General features: G+C 46.7%; 1 protein-coding gene across 1 annotated transcript in view; it reads left to right on the top strand.

Annotated features, from left to right (window-relative positions):
* gucy2f (guanylate cyclase 2F, retinal) overlaps positions 1–20661 on the top strand; it is a 71833-nt gene that overhangs the window by 7432 nt on the left and 43740 nt on the right. The window contains exon 2 of the mRNA XM_041199335.1: positions 11426–11727. Within this exon, the coding sequence (XP_041055269.1) occupies positions 11426–11727 (302 nt within the window). The remainder of the gene's footprint in view (positions 1–11425; positions 11728–20661) is intronic.

Genomic DNA, 20661 nt, shown 5'->3' with positions numbered 1-20661 from the left:
CCACCTAAATCCCCTTATTTATGAGACATGGGCATCACTGGCAAGACCAGCACTTATTGCCCATGCTCAACCACATTGCTATGGGGTCTGGAGTCATATGTAGGCCAGACCTGGTAAGGACAGCAGATTTCCTTCTCTAAAGGACATTAGTGAACCAGATGGGCTTTTACAACCATTAACAATGGTTTCATGGTCATCATTAGACTTTTAATCCCAGATTTTGTGGTGGGATTCAAACCCGGGTCCCTAGAGCATTACCCTGGGTCTCTGGGTTACCAGTTCAGTGACAATACTTCCCCTTTCTACCATTGTGATAGTCATATCTTATAACATGAATGGATCATTAACTAATCACGGCAATCAATCTCTATTGATCAGCCTATAACAGAACTAAAACATAAGGGGAGAAAAACCCTGGTGTTGGAGAGCTTTCGGAACCGTAGATTCAAAGTTATCTTCTTCCTCCCAAGCACGATATGCTCGCCACGCATGATGTCTCAAATTACTTTTGTATTCTATACCAAAATGTTATTTTCTAAATAGAGTTGAGTTTATTGTGTTGAATGGTCAATTCCTCTGCTTAGTCAGTTGATTTAACCACAAGAACATAGAGATGTACAAGATGGCGAGATTGGGTACACCAGCTCAAGAGACCTCCTATTGTTCTTCTCGTACACCTCTGTGTTCATGGCTGAGCATTAATCAAGTGGATTGCCAAACCTTTGCTGAACCAAACAGCAGAACGAAAATCAGGCAGGGTCTAGCGAGGGTGGCTGGCCCAACCCACCAGATGACCAGTAATGGGGTTGCAGAATAACATTTGACTCTTTAACCCTTGTACTGCTTATTCATTTCTATCAGCTGCTGAGTACATTCAATGAACCCCTCCAATTCTAATGCCTCCATGCTCGGTCTGTTGCCCCATCCTGCTTGGTGAAAGAAATTAACCTTAAACTTGTCTGGTCATCTACCCCTATCTGAGCTTTAGCTTTGTGGTCACCTCTGGTTACAGCACAAAGTTAGGTCAAATAATGGGTGGAATCATCCCAGAATTTCACAAAGTGCAGTAAGCGGGCAGGAAAAAGAGTGTTTTACCCGTTGGCTGCAATGATGGCTTTTCGCACCTTATCATCCCATTCCGGGCCGTCCCGCCTCATTAATAATACATTTCCAGGAAACGTGCCACATTGCTGGTGGGACAGCCTCTGATTTGCCCTCCCTGCCATCATCTCAGGCCTTCAGTAATCTGGGTGCCATATTTAAAGGGTGACCTTGCACAGAGCTGGCTCTCTCCAAGGGATTGAAAGCTGCTGGAAAGTCATGGCTATCAAAGGAAGGAAACATGTTGCCCCCCAGATATAGTGATGCCTCCCTCGGGTGCCTGCTGGACACTGTGGAGGCCTGTCGTGAAGTCCTCACCCCTCGCTCTGGGGTGAAGACAGCAAGCAAGGTCACCAAACTAACATGGGAGGTGGTGGCAGCAGTAGTCAGTGCCAATGGCCTGCAAAAGAGGACAGCCACCCAGTGTCAAAAGAGGATGAATGATCTCCTCCATTGTGCCAGGGTAAGTCAGTCTTCTCATCACTCTCAACTTACACATTCACAAACCCATCGCACATGCACATGGATCTCATTCGCTGCCAGTTCAAGGGATGTCACCAACACCTGCACCTGCCCTACGGATTGTGTCCTCATCCCATCCATGGCACCACTCACCACCCACACGTGCCAGGCACCCTTCTCATCTGGCCTGGCAGGCATCCTGCTTACACTCTCTCCATCTGTATCCATGCAGGACAAGCTGGCACACAATAAAAGGGAGGGGTCGCAGACCGGTGGAGGAATGCCTGAAATCAAGGTCCTCATAGACTTTCAAAATAGAGTCATCCAGCTGGCCGGTGAGGATCTGGACTGTTCCTGTGCTGACGGTGAGGTTGGCGGGCTCAACCAAGTGACGATCCAGCAGTGCAACATCCATCAGACAACCATTCTGTGAGTGAGTTCCCCTGTTCTTCAGTCCCCTGCCAGGCACTAATTATCCCTCCTTCCTTTTGCAGGCATATCTGGGAAGCAGCTGAGGGGGTCCATGAGCCAGGTCCTTGACTCAACCCCCAAAGACACCTTGGAAGAAGAATCTGATGACGGTCTAATTGAAGACCAGTCACTGCGCTCACCCACGCCCTCCACCAGCGCAGAGACACACACCTCGGTGGGACAAAGCTTTACAGTACCCTAGGGTTCACAATCTGGTGAGCACATTGCACTGTCTGATCCACAGCAGGCGGCAACAGGGACTTCCCAGGTGTCTGGCACTCGGAGGACTGCTGGGGCCAGAAATCTGCTGAGCCTGAGTCAGGTGACACAGTCATACCTCAGCTACTGGAGCTGCAAAGGCAAGCTCAGGAACATCAGGAAGGGGTATCTGCTGCACTCCTCAGATTGCAAGGCACGATGGAGGAGTCCGTCTGCCTTCACTCTGAGGTGATAGTGCTGGCATGCCAATGTACCAAAGTCAACACTGGTAGGATGGCGGACGCCATGGACACCTTGATCCAGTCCTTCACTGCTGCACAGGCTGAACTCCATCACTGATGCCATAGTTGGCCTCCAACAGTGTCACCATGAGAGGGGTGTGGGGCAGCTCGATCTCACTCCAGTTTTCCCTGCTCCTCAATAAATCAGCCAGGGGCCCTTGGGCACCCATAGGGAGGAGGACCAGCAGCTCATCACCCCGGTGACTCTGGGAATGCCCAGCCTATCTGAATCCTCTCTTCCTGTGACCCCAGCAGCTCCAGCTCCACAGGCTGAGGAGGGTGCCACTGCCACACAACAGGAACCCGAAAGCAGGCCGGGACCCTCCAGGTCTCGGCCCTCCAGAGGACGCCCATCAAGGTCATCACAGACAAGGCATAGCAGTCAACAGGCTGACTCCGCCTCCGCCTCCACTGTGGACAGTGCTGGGTCACCAAGACATAGCGGCAGTATTAGGGAGGTTCAGAAGATGTAGCTCTTTTAAAAGCCAACCAAATAAACCAAATGAACAAAATGAGGGATAAAGTAAACACAGCCCCTGAGTTAGGGTCACTGCAAAACCAAAGACAAAATTTAAAGGAGACTTACAACATCAAACCAAAATGTGATTAAGAGGGTGGATAAAGCACCCCAATCCCCGTGGTGCCCACCGGGCATTGAAGGCCTTGACGGTACCGGCAGACACCGTGTGCTCCCTCTCCAGGGACACCCGGCTGTGAGCGTAACCGCGGAAGAGGGCCAAACAGTCAGGTGGGACGACCCCCTCGATCGCCGCTCCCTGGACCTGTTAATGGCTAACTTGGCCAAGCCAAGAGCAGGTTCACAAGGGGGCCCTCCTCCTTCCTGGCCCCCCTCCTCACCGGGTGTCCATAGATCAGGAGCGTGGGAAGAAGATGTAACTCTTTTGAGTTCAAACAATTAAACTAAATTAACAAAATGAAGGACAAATTAAGCACAGCCCCTAATTCAGGTCAGCTGTAAAGCCAAGGACGAAGTTTAAAGGAAACTTACAAACTTTAAACCAAAATGTGATTAAGGGGATCAATAAAACACCCCAGTCCCCGCGGTGCCCACTGAGCACAGAAGGCCTCGAGAGTGCCGGCAGACACCGTGTGCTCCCTCTCCAGGGACACCCAGCCGCGAACGTAGCCGCGGAAGAGGGACAAACAATCCGGCGGGACTCCCTCGTCGATCGCCCGCTGCCTGGACCTGTTAATGGCTAACTTGGCCAAGCCAAGAGCAGGTTCACAAGGGGGCCCTCCTCCTTCCTGGCCCCACTCCTCACCGGGTGTCCATAGATCAGGAGCGTGGGAAGAAGATGTAGTTGCGTGGCTGTTAATCACTTAATAATCACTACTGTAAAATAACTCCCAAGAATGTCTCCTTACCTATGGCTCCTTGTTATGATGAGCAGTGTTACTGTCACTCAGATGTGGTTCCTGCACAAGATAAAGGCAAATGTCTCAGTCCAGGGCCTCTTCCCTGATCACTGTGTAACCTTCCGAGCAAAGTGATGGTCCAGCCTCACACTCACTGGACACATTATAGATGCAGCTCGATGGTGCTTGTCATTGCTGCCAGAACGTCGTGGGCAGGTGTCACAGAGTTCCGTCATTCTCTCTGTGTGCTCTCAGCACCTTTAAGGTGGAGCTGGCCCCCATCTCTTCCGCATCTGTGACCAGTTACACTGTGCTCCTGAAGGGCTCAGGTGCATTTTAAGTATCACGGCTGCATCTCCATGATATGACCCTGATCACACAAGGATGCCAGCGATGAACCATCGCACAGGCCACGCCAGGCAGGAGCACTCGGGTGGCCATCATAGCCATAAGATTCGTGGAGGATGATGACGAGATGCAGTGAGGACAGTGCTGATATCCTCACCTTACATCTGTGAATGTTTGACTCCTGGGTGGCTGATGACAGTGTACATACCCTGAGTGCTCAGGCTCAGCCAGATAGGAGTCAGACATTCACAGAGGCAATGTGATGATCTATGGAGTGTCCTCATTGCATGTTGTCACCATCCTCATGGAATCTAGCGACTGTTAGGGTCTCCACTGCGTCTCTATGACATGAGGGTTTGTGCGCTGCCATCAGCCATACAGGAGTCAAATGTTCACAGATGTGAGGTGAGGCTATTGGGACTGTCCTCACTGTATCTCATCATCATCCTCCACGAATCTTGTGGCTATGATGGCCTCCCGAGTGCTCCTGCCTTGTCCGGCCTGTGCGATGGCTCATCGCCAGCATCCTCGTCTTCGAGGGCCTCATCACCGTCATCCCCTTCAACGTTCTCCTCATGGGAGGAGATGTGCAGCTCTTCCATCTCCTCCTCAGCCAGGTCCTCCCCCTGTTGCAGTGCCAGATTACGGAGCGCGCAGCAAGTAACAATGATGCGCCACACCGTCTGGGGTCTATATTGCAGTCTCCACCGGACCTGTCGAGGCACCAGAACCTCATTTTCAAAATGCCTATGGTTTGCTCCACCAAAGTCTGGGTCGCGGCTTAAGCCTTGCTTTACCATTGCTCTGCTACAGTCTGAGGCCACTGCACAGGGGTCACCAGCCACGTCCTCTGTGGGTGGCCCATGTCCCTGAGGAGCCAACCCTGCAGCCTCTCTGGACCCTGGCAGACGTCAGAGATTTGAGACCAGCTAAGGATGTAGGAATCGTGGACGCTCCCTGGGAATCATGTGCAGACCTGTAGGATGCATTTGTGGTGGTCGCACACCAGCTGAAAATTGAATGAGTGGAAGCCCTTGCAGTTGACGTAGTTGACTGCTCATTGTCACGGAGATCTGAGCACCACGTGACTGCAGTCCATGGCACCCTGCACCTGTGGAAAACCTGAGATCTGGGCAAATCCTATCGCTCTTGCTTCCTGGCTTTCCTGATCCCGGGCGAAATGCACAAAGCATGTTTTACCCGTGAGCTGCAATGGTGACTTTTCAGGTCATAGCTTCCCATCGTGACGGTGGCATCCGTGACCTCCTGGATACACTTGTTCCTGGATGCTTGTGAGATCCTGCACAGGTCACCTGCAGAGCCCTGAAGGAGCCATTGGTATAAAAATTGAAGGCTGCTGTCACTTTCACAGCCACTGGAGGTTGATGCCCTCCATGTCCCTGTGGCGCCAGATCCTGCAGCAGGTGGCAGATGTGACTGACCAGTTCCCTAGACATGCACAACTTTCGGTGACACTGGTTCTCAGTCATCTGCAGGAATGACAGGCGCTGCCTTTAGACCCTGGGTCTAGTGAGGCTCCTACCAGCGACAGCTGTCTGTGGATCTTCAGCTGCGTGCACAGCAGGCCCTGTCTCCCCTTCATCTTGAGGGAGATTCTTCTCCCTTTGCTGAGCCGGGAGCCTCCACTGCTTCCTTATTCTTCTCTGCTCCCTGTCAGCCATGAGGCAGATCATAAATCACCAAACTCCATGATCATGATGTTCTCCTCCAACAGGATCAAAGAGAGACAGGCGTGTGGGTTAGCATATCTGTCCCAGGAAACTCTCTTGGTTAAGTCTGAAGGTTCCTTCATGCATGCAGGAGAGTGCTGGTCACTACTTGTCTGGCCAGTGTGTAATGCGCTCATTGGCTGTCTGAAACCTCACCCATCACCGTCCCACTCCGCTTGACCGATTGGCAGCAGCTTTGCCCATTGGGCTGCAGGCTGTGCCCTCAGCTCAGGCACAGACATTCTCCTAACCCACTCTGCAAGGCTACACTGTTAGCTTGAACCATGAGGGAGACTGGTCCAAACCTGAATAAAGACATTGCAGAGGCTGTGAGAACCTCCACCAGTGACTGCGCTATGGCCGCTTTTCACAAGGGGATTGTAAAACTTGTCCAGTCGGCCAATTGTTCTGCTGTCTCCTAAAGTGCACATTAATTTACAGCCTGTACCCGAGGGGTGAAAAGCTCTGGAGCATTTGGTGCCACTTTCAAGTGTTTGGGTTGCTTGGGTGGGCAGAAAAACCTCAGAGGCACCGACCCCGAGCCTATCAATGGAGCTGCAGCTGAACAGTCTCAGCTGGGGAAGAATGGTCACTTTTGACAAACTTTTCCAAAAGTGTGTGGCCGCTTCCCTCACCCCCATCCCCCCCACCATGCCTCCAACCCTGGCATGTGTTTCTGCCTTTCCTTCAGTCTGTCTGTGCTGCCTTGCCCCACTCCTCCTCCACCCTCAGCCTGACCCACACTGGAGCCCTTGCCCTGCCAGCACACTGAAATCTAGCCTGAAAAAAGCAACTTGCCTGTGCCCCCTGCAAACGGGCGGCGCCTCTTCCTTGATGTCCTACGGGTGATGCTCGCGAGGTTGTGCGCACTCACCTCCGAGTTCCCCTCGAAGTTCAGGTTGCCATGTGCACGTCTTTTAAAAGCAGTCGTGAAGCGGGCTGCTCTGAAATCACGTAGATGTGTGCGGTAAATTTGACGTGGGGGCATGATTCCGATGAGCAGTGTGTATAGTGAGATGCCAATGTATTAAAATAACGCTCCTGACGCCCGGCGGCGTTGGCCTGCCATTGGCGAGTGGAGCGGACAATCGCAAACAGATTTCACGACGGGGTAAAACCGAGTTTTAGCCTTCTCGCCATATTGTTCCTCACTTCCCCCCACCCGCCTGCCATGATGCCTGATGCCAGTGGAGCCGGAAAATTCCGGCCAATGGATCTACCACAGCCCTTACAACACGATAAACTTTGAACATTCTTTTTTCAAGTTTGAACATTTCCTAGTTTCCTAAGCCTCTCCTTGTATCCCAGCTACCCAATTCCTGGGGTCCATGACGCAAATTTTATTGTTGATTTTGGGCGCTTGGAAAATGGAAAGATGATTCCACAAAGCCAACCTGGTTTTATAAAAGGGAAATAATGTTTGCCAAATCTATTACAGTTTTTAAGGTGTGTAACTGGCAGCATAGATAAGGGGGAACAAGTGGATGTGGTATAATTGTTCTTTCAAATAGGGTTACCAACTGTGATTAAATGTCTCCCTGGAGGTTTCACCGCATGACTTGCCCCCATGCTCTAGCCATTAGTCGGCCAACACATCCATCCTTGTGACGTACTCCTTCCTACACCAACTGGAAAGTAATAAGACTCATTACCCAATTAGACGATGTTTGACTGTCAGCCAAACAGCCTTTTTTATCCCCCACTTTCAATACTTTTATCTCTAGTAAAGAGAAATTTTCAAAGGTAATAAAAAAGAACTACCTTTTTTTAAAGTCCCAATAATTTTCCTCTTAGCAGCGTCCTGGAGATTGATCGTCAGTTCCTGGAGACTCCAGGGCTATCCTGGAGGATTGGCAACCCTATTTTCAAAAGCCATTTGATAAGGCTCCACGTAACAGGTTACTCAAGATGAGGGTTTGTGGAGCTGAGGGTAATATATTAGCTTGGATTAAGGATTAGATGATGGACGGAAAACAAGAGAGCATAAAGAAAGAAGGTCATTTTCAGGTTGGCAGGTTGTAAAGAGCGGTGTGCCACAAGGATCAGTGCTTGTGTTACAGTCTATATCTGACATTGATGAGAGGGCCGAGTGTAATTTATCCCGATTTGCTGATGACACAAAGCTTGGTGGGAAAGTGAACTGTGAGGAAGAAGCAAAGAGCCTGGAAAGGGATATAGGCAGGTTAGGTAAGTGGGCAGAAGCTGGCAAATAGAGTATAGTTTTTGGGAAATGAAAAATTATTCAATTTTGCAGGAAAAATAGAAAAACAGAATGTTTTTTTTAAAGATGAAGTGTTGGTAAGTGTTGGGGCTCCTGTACATGATCTGTACAGAAAGTTAGCATGTAGGTGCAGTGAGCTATTAGGAAGGCAAACGGTATGTTAGCCTTTATTGTAATAGAGTTGGAGTATAGAAGTATGGAAGTCTTGTTGATATTATATAGGGTTTTGCTGAGAGCACACATCTAAATTTTGTAGGATGAGCCTACATTCTCTGGAGTTTAGAAGAATGAGAAGAGATCTCATTGAAACATATAAGATTCTGAAGGGGTTTTGATTGAGTAGACACTGAGAGATTGATTTTACTAGCCAGAAAGCTTAGACTAAGTATCATAGTTTCAGGGTAAGGGGCCAGTCGTTTAGGGCAGAGATAAGGAGAAATTTGAATCTTTGGAATTCTTTACTCCAGAGGGGTCTGAATGCTCAAACCGTGAGTATATTCAAGACTGAGATAGATAGATTTTTGGATACTATGGATATCAAGGGATTTGGGGATGGGGTGGCAAAGTGGAGCTGATGTAGTAGATTAGTCAAGATTCAATTAAAAGGTGGAACAGGCTCGAGGGGCCGTCTGACCTACTCTTGCTCCTATTTCTTATCTGGATAATTCGGGCAAGACCAGGGTTTGCACCCTGAAGTCATGAGAATTAGTGATGCTCATGTAGAATATGACAGCTGCTCTAGAGGATTATCAGTGTCCTCTGAAGGAGCAGAGTTGATTGGCTATGTGGTCTTTTATTGCCATAGCTTTTTGTTCACATTCTCACAAATATAGAAACATAGAAAATTTTCTGCTCAAAAGGAAGCCATTTGTCTGTGCTGGCCGAGAAAGAACTATTAAGCCTAATCCCACTTTCCAGCTCTTGGTTGGTAGCCCAGTAGTTTATGGCACTTCAAGTGCATAGCCAGATATTTTTAAAATGTTATAAGGGGTTCTGCTTCTGCCACCCTTCCAGGCAGTGAGTTACAGAACCCCATCACCCTCTGAAAGAGGATGAAAGAGTTACTCATCAAGCAACTCATCTGTTAATTACTTTGAACCTATATCCTCTGATCGCTGTCAATAAAGGAAATAGATCCTTCCTTTGAATGGCCTCTCAGCCCTTCATAATATTACACACCTGAATTAAATCTCCTCTCAGCCTCTTCTATCCCATGGAATACAACCCCAGCCTATCCAATCTTTTCTCAAAGCTAAAATATTTTATTACTGGCAATATGCTCATAAATGCCCAGAAAATGAACTGGACCAGCCACATAAGTACTCTGGCTACAAGAGTAGGTCAGAGGCTAGGAATCTTGCAGCAAGTAACTCACCTCCTGACTCCTCGAAGCCTGTCCACCATCTACAAGGCACAAGTCAGGAGTGTGATAGAGTACTCCCCACTTGCCTGGATGAGTGCAGCTCCCACAACACTCAAGAAGCTTGACACTGTCTAGAGCAAAGCAGCCCCGCTTGACTGGCACCACAGCCACAAACATTCACTTCCTCCACCACTGACGCACAGCAGCAGCAATGTGTACCATCTACAAGATGCACTGCAGGAATTCCTTTGACAGCACCTTCCAAACCCATGACCACTACCATAGAGAAGGACAAGGGCAGCAGACACATGGGAACACCACCACCTGGAATCTCCCCTCCAAGTCACTCACCATTCTCACTTGGAAAATTTTTGTTGTTCCTTCACTGTCGTTGGGCCAAAATCCTGGAACTCCCTCCCTAACAGCACTGTGGGTGTACTTACACCACATGGACTGCAGCCGTTCAAGAAGGCAGCTCACCACCACCTTCTCAAGGACAATTAGGAATGGACAATAGAAGCTGGCCCAGCCAGCGAAGCCCACATCCCTTGAATGAATAAAACATGAATCTCCGCTCTAACGTGGTCACATATTTCCTGTAAAGGGGTGAGTATTCTTTGAGTACCTAGACTACCTGAAGGACAAGAGTGTGAAGCAGAGTTGTTCATGCTGTGACACAGCAGATTTACAGCTTTTAACAGGGACAGAATAACCAATTATTTCATGCATAAAATTATGCTTCTTCAATAACTTTCAAGTTTTATATCCTTCAACATGGTTTTTCCATAAGTTTTTTGTTACACTGATCACTTTATTCATAGTGGGGCCATACAGCATTAAGAAATAATTTTTGAATGACCATAATGTATTTGTCACATGCACCATTTCCATGAAGCCATATTGTTTTGTCTGATTGTCTTGGATGTTATAGATTCTTTAAGAATGCTGATTATTAAAATTTTATATATTTTCACCCTGCCTCCCAACAATTTTCCTTCTTCTTCTGAAGGATCTGACTCATGCTGAATTTAAGCTAATGAATGTCCACTGCACTCCAGTACCTCATCTAAGTGGTTCTGTGTGAGCCTAGGCAATGAAGCTGCTCAACTGAGGCGAGGGAGGGAGATGAGTTAATTGCACTTCATCCTGGGCCCACAGAAGCTCATCCAACAACGGTTATTGGAGGGGAGTCAAGCTGGGACACTGGCTGGATTTTCCCACTTCCCTCGCCTTGGAATACCGAGGCCAATGCTTACTGCTACTGTGGTTGAGATTAGAATAGTCAGCACAGACCAGGAAATGAAGCGGTGACGCTCTTGCTTTGCAATGTTCATTACCACTTTACCCATTGAGGCATTGGGGACTATTGCCCCTTTGAATGGCCAAATAGACATTTGTGTTTTTCATTGATTCCTGGGAGTTGGACGTTGCTGGCAAGGGTAGGCCATCCTTAAGCGCCCTTGAGAAGGTGGTTTTGAGCTGACTTCTTGAAGTCCATGTGGTGAAGGGAGTTCCAGAGTTTTGACACAGTGCCAATGAAGGAGCAGCCAATATCTGTTCAAACTGGGATGGTGAGTGACTTGGTGGACAATTTTGGAAGATGCTGGTGTTCCCAAGAAACCACTGCCTTTATTCTTCAAGGTGGTAGAGGTTGTGGGTTTTCAAAGCGCTAGTGGAGAAGCCTTGGCCAATTACTGCAGTGCGCCTTGTAAATGCAGTGCACTGGTGGTGGAGGGACTGAATATCTACGATGGTGTATGGGCTACTGATAAAAGTGGATGTATTTCTACTGATGTTTGTTCAATACTTTGACCCTGATAGTTACTGCTAATGCGGTTATTTTGTATTCCAGTTATAATCATGTGCATGCACTCGGTTCTCATTGGAGGTGAGGAGCAGGCAGTTCTCCTGCAGAAAGCCCATGAGATGGGGTTGACGAATGGCAGGTTTGTTTTTGTACCGTACGACACCTTACTCTACAGTCTTCCTCACAAGAATGCGTCTTACTCTGTGCTGATGAACAACAGCAAGCTGCGAGCGGCGTACGACGCTGTTTTGACAATAACAATAGCGTCAGAAGAGATTAACTTCTACGAGGCATTCATAAAGGCACAAGAAAACGGGGAAATAGCGACATCCCAGCAGCCAGAGCAGGTACACAGGCTAAACCACTAATCAATTGTTTCTAAGAAAATTAGTCAACGTCCAATGGTGTTGCTCATGGTTAGTGGGAGGGCACAATCTGTCAGCTGGCTGTGATCATTGGAACAGGCTGAAGGGGGTTATGCTGCCACCTTTGGAGCAGGCAGGAATGACAGGCCTTCTCAGAATGTAATTGGGAAAGTAAGAGTAACAGTCATTGCCATTACTTTAATAGTGTTACCCATTGAAGTCAATGGACTGGGGTGTCACAGTGCTATATTTTATATAGGCTAGTCCATCTTCCATGGTATCGCCCACAGTTAGTCAAGATCAATCTGAATTTTTCAACTGAAGCAGAGTTAAAAGGTGGGAAACTAATAAAGGGGGTAAATAAGTGTAAAGAATGGCAGGCAGGAAAGGCGAGAAACCAGAGAGAGAAAGCAAGGGCAGACGTGGAGAATGGGGGAAGGTGAGGGAAGAGATAGTGAGAGATGAGGGAGAAGACTGTAGGAGTGCAGAGGATAGGGAGGGAAGGCGACAGCGAAGGGGATATTCCTAAAGCAGACCTGGTTACACCTTCCTGTGAGTATAGATCATTGTTCTACCTGCTCGCTGATGCTTGTCAAGAAATATTTCAGTTGATCTCAGGGAAATCCCTTGATTAGTGGGTGTCACAATGTAGCTTGGTAATGGGTGTTGGAGTCACTAATCCAACACTATGACTCTACAGAAAGGAGAGCACAGTGCAAATGGATCATAGAATCATACAGCACAGAAGGAGGTCACTTGGCCCCTCTTGTCTGTGCCAACTCTTTGGAAGAGCTTTCCAATTATTCCCAATTTCACCATGGACCTGCAATTCTTTCCTTTGTGAGTATATATCCAATTCCCTTTTGAAATTTACAGTTGAATCTGCCCTTTAAGGTGGCATGTTCCAGGTCATAACAACTTGCTGCTTTAAAATGGTTCTTTCTTTGCTTTCCATTCTCCCTCTTTCATAAAATCCGAATTTCAAGCCAACCTATCTATTGAGTTGATCTACCTATTCCCATCCTGAACATTTCTCATTCTATACCTACCTGTATCTACATTTATTATAAGCCCACTGACTCTACAACTACCTGCATAATGCTTCTTCCCCACTCATCTCCAACTGAAAGTCCATCCCCTCCGCCCGGCTTCTCCACCTTAGTTGTAGCGCATAATTCACTGACTAGTTTACCCTCCATTCCCCCCTATGGATCAAGACTAAACCAATCTGTATATCCAGTAATTTCTATTTTTATTACTTTTTTTGAAAAAGTATAATAGTATAATTAACAGATTGTTATATTCTCAGAGGCCAGGAGAGACTGGAGAAACTGGGATTGCCCTCCAAAGTGTAGAGAGAGCCAAGGGGAAATTTAATGGAGGTGTTCAAAATCCTGAAGAGTTTTGATTGACTAGGGATAGGGAGATTGGCAGGAAGGATACATATTTAAGATAATTATCAAAAGAATCAGTGAGGAGAAAAGTAGAAACCTTTGTATGTAGAAAGCTGTTCGGATCTGGAATGCGCTGCCTGAAAGGGTGGTGGAAGGAGATTCAATAGTAACTTTCAAAAAGGAAATGGATGAATAATGAAATGAAAAAATTGCAGGGCTATGAAAAGGAGCAGGGGCGGGGATGGAAAAAATTGAATAGCTCTTCCAAAGAACTGCCTAAACCATGATGGGCTGAATGGCCTCTATCTGTTCTGTAAGGTTCACAGCACAGAAACTTAACAGTATGAAAGGAGGCCATTCGTGCCATTGGGTCTGCACTGGCTTTCTGAAAGAGCATTCCATCTTGTCCCACTCCCCGGCCTTATCCCCGTAACCTTGCATGTTCTCTCTTTTCGGGTAGCAATTCAATACCCTTTTGAAACCTCAATGGAACCTGCCTCCATCACCCTCTCAGGAAGCTCATTCCAGACTCCAACCACCCTCTAGGTGAAAAAACTGTCCTCATATCACTTTTACTCCTTTTGCCAATTATTTTGAATCTGTGCCCTTTAGTTCTTGATGTTCTCTTGAGTGGGAACAGTTTCTCAAGATTTACTCTGTCCATACCCCTCAGGATCTTGAATACCTCTATCAAGTCTCCTCTTGGTGCTTCTGACATGTCCTTAGCCAAGGGTTTCTCTCCACTGTGGTTGGCAGGGCCCTCAGCCACATCTCCTGCGCCTCCGCCCTCATCCCTTCCACTCCCTCCCCCCTTCCACTCCCTCCCAGAAACATGATAGGGTCCCCCTTGTCCTCACTTTTCATCCCACCAGCCTCTGCATTCAAAGGATCACCCTCTGCCATTTCTGCCAACTCCAGCATTGTGCCACCACCAAACAAATCTTCCCTTCGTCCCCCCACCCCCACCCCCCACCGTCACGTTCTGTAGGGACCATTCCCTCCATGACATCCTGGTCCACTCCTCCGTCAACCCCAACTCCTCATCCCTTCCTGTGGCACCTTCCCATGGAATTGCAGAAGGTGCAACACTTGCCCCTTTACCTCCTCCTTCCACAATGCCCAAGGCCCCAAATACTCCTTTCAGGTGAAGCAGCGCTTCACTTGCACCTCCTTCAATTGGTGGACTGTAGCTTTAAGTATAACCCTGTGCTGTAAGATCATGTGATCTGTGTAAACCAATGTGTTAGCAGCACGGGGAACCTCTACAGGGAGAGCACTTCTTTAGTTATGGATAAAGGCAATATATAGCGGATAATGGAAATCTGAAACAAAAACAAAAAATGCTGGAAAAACTCAGCAGGTCTGACAGTATCTGTGGAGAAAAAGACAGAGTTAATGTTTTGAGTCTGTATGACTCTTCAGAGCTCCGAGGAGTCATATGGACTCAAAACATTAACTCTGTCTTTCTCTCCACAGATGCTGTCAGACCTGCTGAGTTTTTCCAGCATTATTTGTTTTCGTGCCTTTGGTTATGGAGTTTGATGCACACAAGTAGTTGCTACTGCAGTCTTGTAAATAAAGTCAAATGTTTCCACTACGAAAAATTGACTGAACATCAACTCTATAACAAGCTGGCGACGAGGATAAATCAGAAGCGATGCTGTGCCTCACCCAGCAATTGTGAGTATCTAAGTTTGTTAAAAATGACAGAAGATATACTCATCCAAAATGCCACAGTTTGGCAGAGTCAATTCCTTTGAGCCAGCCACAGACGATTGGTCTCAGTATATAGAATGGCTCGCGTTCTTCTTTCAAGCAAACAAAATCACGGGGAGGAGAAGAGGAGAGCAATCTTCCTGATTATTTGTGAAAGCAAAACCTACAGTTTGATTCAAAGCTTGATTGTCCCCAGTGCCCCAGATTCAAAGAGTTTCATTGAATTAATAGACTTCATTAAGGGACATTTTCAACCCAAGCCCTCGGTCACATTGCAGAGGTTCAGGTTCAATTCACGAAATAGAGCCCCGGGTGAGACAATTGCTATCTACCTGGTGAAATTAAAGCAACTAATGGAATATTGTGATTTTGGTGAAACCCTGAATGACATGCTGAAAGATTGTTTAGTATGTGGCATGCAGGAGGACACTATTCAGCGAAGATTGCTGGCTGAAGTGAACTTTGATTTTAAGAAAACGTTAGAAATAGCGCTGGCGATGGAAAGCGCTGTAAGGGATTCACAAGCATTTCAACGGGTGCAAAATGGCGCTGCGTTCCAAATCGGCTGGGAACAGTCAGCCAAAAGTGGTGCGAAAAGCCGGGACTCTGCCACGAAGTGGGAAACAACTCCCGCTAACCGAAAAATGAGAGGAAACAGCTTAGCAATTAAATCGAAAAATAACTTTCAGCAACGTGGAAACGATCATTCTTCTAGCGGTTGGCAATATAAAAAAGGAGAGTGTTATTTTTGCCACAGAAGTGGACACATATTGAAACATTGCAAAGCGAGATTTAAACAGGCTTCCAAACAACAAACAAAGCCCAATGAAGTTTATAATGTAGAAGAGCCCGAAACAACCAATTCTGACATTTATTCATTATTCAACATGAAAGTTGGGAAGACAAAGCCAATTATTGTTACAATGCAAGTGAATGGTAAACCATTAAAAATGGAAGTAGACACAGAAGCTTCTACCACTGTAATAGGAAAGCACACTTTCAGATATCTAAATAAACAATTACATTTGGAACAAACATCTGCCATGTTGAAAATGGACACAGGCAAAGAAATCCAAGTAAAAGGTATCATCAGAGCAACTGCTCATTATAGAGACCAATCGGCACAGCTACCAGTGATGTTGGTAGAAGGTGAAGGGCCAAGCCTTCTAGGGCAAGATTGGTTAAAGGAGGTTAAGTTAAACTGGTCCGAAATCTTCCAGTTAAGAGCTGGTGGACTACCAGAGCTGCTAAAAAAATATGACATCATCTTCAAGGATGAACTGGGAAAAATCCAAAACCTACAGGCCAAGATTTACATGGATCCAGACGCAACCCCTCGCTTCTTGAAAGCAAGACCTGTGCCATACGCCCTGAGAGAGAAGGTTGACTCTGAGTAGAACCGGCTAGAGAGTCTGGGTGTCATAAAAACGGTTCAGTTCTCAGAGTGGGCAGCCCCCACAGTGCCTGTCCTTAAACCAGACCGTCTGGATCTGTGGGGACTATAAACTAACGGTCAACAGAGCATCCAAACTAGACACGTAACCTATTCCTAAAATTAAAGACCTATATGCCAAACTAGCACGAGGGACAAAGTATACAAAGCTTGACATAAATCATGCACATCAGCAACTGGAGCTGGATGGCACTTCCCGGAAACTCATCACCATAAATACCCACAAGGGCCTCCTTATGCAGTGGGAGCAGTGGGAGCAGTACTATCTCATAAAATGTATGACGGCACAGAGAGTCCAATAGGCTATGTATCCAGGATGCTTGCCGCAACTCAAAAAGGATATTCTCAGATCGAAAAGGAAACTCTGTCGATTATTTTTGGTGTCAAAGAATTCCAACAATATGTGCACGGGTGACAATTCATGATAGTATCAGACCACAAACCACTTTTGGGTCTGTTTAGCGAAGAAAAGGCTATACCTCCCATAGCTTCTGTACGAATACAAAGATGGGCCCTAATTTTGGCAGCATATGAATACACTCTGTACATAAGCTAGGGATTCATATAGCAAATGCTAATGCCCTGAGTCGCCTGCCCTTGCAAAAGAATGACGAACATGCCCCAGTTCCACAGGAACTTGCATTAGTGATGAATTTTCTAGATACCTCGACAGTCAGTGCCAGACAGACAGATAAGAAACTGGATGAATCTTGATCCACTCCTGTCTTGAGTGAGAGACCAAGTGTTGCATGCTTGTTCTCCCAGGAGCCAGTCTCCGATGAATTGAATCCGTTCTTCAGGGAAGACATGAGATGAGCAGTCAAGATGGCATTGTTTTATGGGGTGCACAGGCAGTAGTTACCCCACAGGGAAGGGAACCACTTTTAGTTGAGCTACACAGTGCCCATCCAGGGATCTCCTGAATGAAGACCATAGCGCGCAGTTATCTGTAGTGGCCAGGGATGGTCGGCGGTATTGAGAATGTAGTAAAGCACTGTGTGCAATGTCAGCAACTACAAAGGTTGATGGTGGCAACTCCATTGCACCCAATGGGAGTGGCCTGGTAGACCCTGGGTGTGATTGCACATTGACTACGTCGGTCCTTTCCTTGGAATCGTGGGCAGAATCTTTACCTCATGGGTGAGCGCGCACCTGACCCGCTTGAGTGTAAAATGACACGCATTGATTTCGGGCGAGCGTCCAGATGTCAACACGCAGTCACACGACATTTCATTCGGCAGGCGCGGGCTGGAGTTGGCAGCACGCCGGCTGACCATTAAAAAGCCCATTAAGGCCATTAAAAAGGTAACTGAACAAAGTGTCTTGCTGCCCGTTCAACCTTACAATTGGTGAGCAGACGGAAAAGGCCAAGCGGCCTTTGCACTTTTTTAGGAAACCTCATCCACGGGCGGGATGAGGTTTCCAACATCCGATAAAAATAAAATTAAAAATTTAAAATTTAATTAATAACATGTCCCTGATCATGTGACAGTCACATGAGGGGACATGTTTTATAACGTTTCATAAATCTTCATTGCTCTTTTGGAAAACTGTTCATCTCCCTGAGGGACCTCTGTGCCTCAGGGAGACTCTCGAGCCCACACTCGCATGCATGCGTGAGTTTCTGTTTGCCCCACTTGCCATCCTCCTCCCGCCCACACAGGCAGTGCCGAGCGCTGCCGCTCGCGTTTCACGCTGGGCGGGGCCTTAATCGGCTTCCCGACCACCTCCGCCCACCCCCTGCCAAGCCCTTCCGACAAGGGCTAAATTCTGTCCCATGTTTCTACTGATTATAGATGCTCACTCCAAGTGGTTAGACGTTTATGTGGTAAGGTCACCAATGTCGAGCGCTACTATAGAAAAACTACGCCAGAGCTTCGCCATCCATGGATTGCCAGAGGTAGTGGTCTCAGATAATGGCACTGCATTCACGTGTGCTGAATTCCAACAATTTATCAGCATCAACGGTATCAACCATGTGGAGACTCCACCGTACCATGTGGAGATCTTCATCAAACGGACTGGCGGAAAGGGCAGTACAAGCCTTTAGGGCGGGAATAAAAAATTTAGCAGGTGACTCCCTGAGGCCAGACTTGCTCATTCTCTATTTCACTACAGAACAACCCTCCACATTACAACAGGAGCAACATCTGTAGAATTACTGATACGGCACTGTCTTCAGGCAAAACTGAGCCTAATACTTCCCGGTTTGGAGGGGAAGGTGGAGAAAAGTCAAGGGAACCAAAAAGTGACCCGTGATTTGCATAATCGTGAGCGTCAGTTTACTGTTGGAGAAGCAGTATATGTAAGGAGTTTTGGTGGAGGACTGAAGTGGTTACCTGGTAAAGCAAGTTCAGTGACCGGACCATTGTCATACCATGTGGAAGTGGTATCACCCATAAGCATGTGGATCATTTAAGAAAAAAAGAGACACCACAACAAGATATTGCCCCACCTGTAACCATTACTGAATCAGTGGCTCTTGTTGAAGATGCTAAACCAAGGACAGACGTGCCTGATGTCTCTGTCGGAGTGGAAGACACTGAACTGCAAGTGCCTAATGAGGTACCTAATGTTAATGCGGTTTCAGAGAATGTGTCTCCTACAAAAGAATCTGAAGTCGTGGAGCTGCAACATTCCACATGGATCAGGAAATCACCTAAAGGACTGAACTTGTAATTTTATAACCTTTGTAAATATTATAATGTCATGAGATAAATATACTTGTAAATACAAAATGTACAGAAGAGTTAAAGGGGGAGGGATATAGTAATTACAGTTTTGGTAAATGTTGGACTGTACCTTTAAGAATAATCCTGTACTGTAAGATCACATGATCTGTGTAAACCAATGTGTTAAGAGCATGGGTAATATATACAGGGGGAGCACTTCTTTGGTTATGGAGTTTGATGCACATGTGTAGTTGCTTCTGCTGTCTTGTAAACAAAGTCACATGTTTCCACTAAGAAAAGTTGTCTGAAGATCAACTCTATGACAATGTGCTTACAGAAGACCTTGGGATTCCCTTTTATGTTCGCTGCCAGTCTCTTTTCATGCTCTCTCCTTGCTTTTCTTATTAGTATTTTTCACTTCCCCTCTGGCCCTTCTATATTCAGCCTGATTCACAATTGTATTTTCTACCCGGCATCTGTCATACACTCACTTCTTCCTTTTCATCTTCACCTTTATCTCTCTCGTCAACCAGGGCACTCTGGATTTATTTGTCCTATCTTTCTTCTTCAAGGGAATATACCTTGACATTGCCCGCAGTGCTTTTTCTTTGAAGGTGGCCCATTGTTCAGCTACCGTTTTTTCTGCCAACATTTGATCCCAATTCACATGACGCAGATGCATTCTCATCCCATCAAAGTTGGCTTTCTGCCGGTTAGTTAACCCTGCTGTGGATTATGCCCTGTCCTTTTCCATGACCAACCTAAATCTTATGATGCAATGGTCACTGTCCCCTCCAGGCTCTCCCACTGATACTTGATCCACTTGAGCCAACTCATTCCCCAGAACCAGGTCCAACAGTGCCTGACCTCTCATTGGTCCGGAAATGTTCTGCTGCTGCAGAAAATCATCTTGAACACATTCCAGGAACTCTAGCCCCTCTTTTCCCTTTGCACTATTCCTATCCCAGTCTATATTTGGATAATTGAGGTCCCCCTATATAATTACTCTATAATTCTTGAACCTCCCTGTAATTTCTTTGCAAATTTGTTTCCCTACATCCCTTCCACTAGTTGATGGTCTATATACTACACCTTTCAATGTTATTGCACCTTTTCCATTCCTTATCTCTAGCCTTGACCCTTCTGGAACATTCTCTCTCTCTCCAGTACTGTAATGCCATCTTTAAGTAATGCTGCCACTACCCACGCCCCCACCTTTTCTTCCTTCCCTGTCTATCCTAAACACCTTGTATCCTGGAATATTTAACGCCCAGTCCTTCCCTTCTTTGAGCCAGATTTCTGTTATAGCAATAATATCATAAATCCATCTGTCAACCGGTTTATGTAGGTTGCCAATTTTATTAGCCCCCCCTCTGTCGATTCACATACATGTGCTTTAACCCTGATTAGACCTTTTCACTTTCCCCATATTCTGATTCTATGATTCAATGATTTGGAATGGATTGCCAATCAGTTGATGTGGTGGCAAATTCTTTAGAATGCTCTTGTGAACCAGCAGAAAGCAAAATAGCCAGATTTTGGACTGACATACAGGTGGAAAGTTGACGTGTGTATACAGGTCAGGCAGGATCTAACTCAGTTGTGTAACACTCCACAGCTGAATGACCTGCGAACAATGTTTCAGCTTATTGTATTGATCTTTGCAGCTAGAACTGACAAG

This window comes from Carcharodon carcharias, chromosome 11, assembly GCF_017639515.1.
Source record: "Carcharodon carcharias isolate sCarCar2 chromosome 11, sCarCar2.pri, whole genome shotgun sequence".
Classification (NCBI taxonomy): domain Eukaryota; kingdom Metazoa; phylum Chordata; class Chondrichthyes; order Lamniformes; family Lamnidae; genus Carcharodon; species Carcharodon carcharias.
The sequence above is the reverse complement of the archived record's forward strand: the minus strand, read 5'-3'. Positions and strand labels throughout refer to the sequence as shown.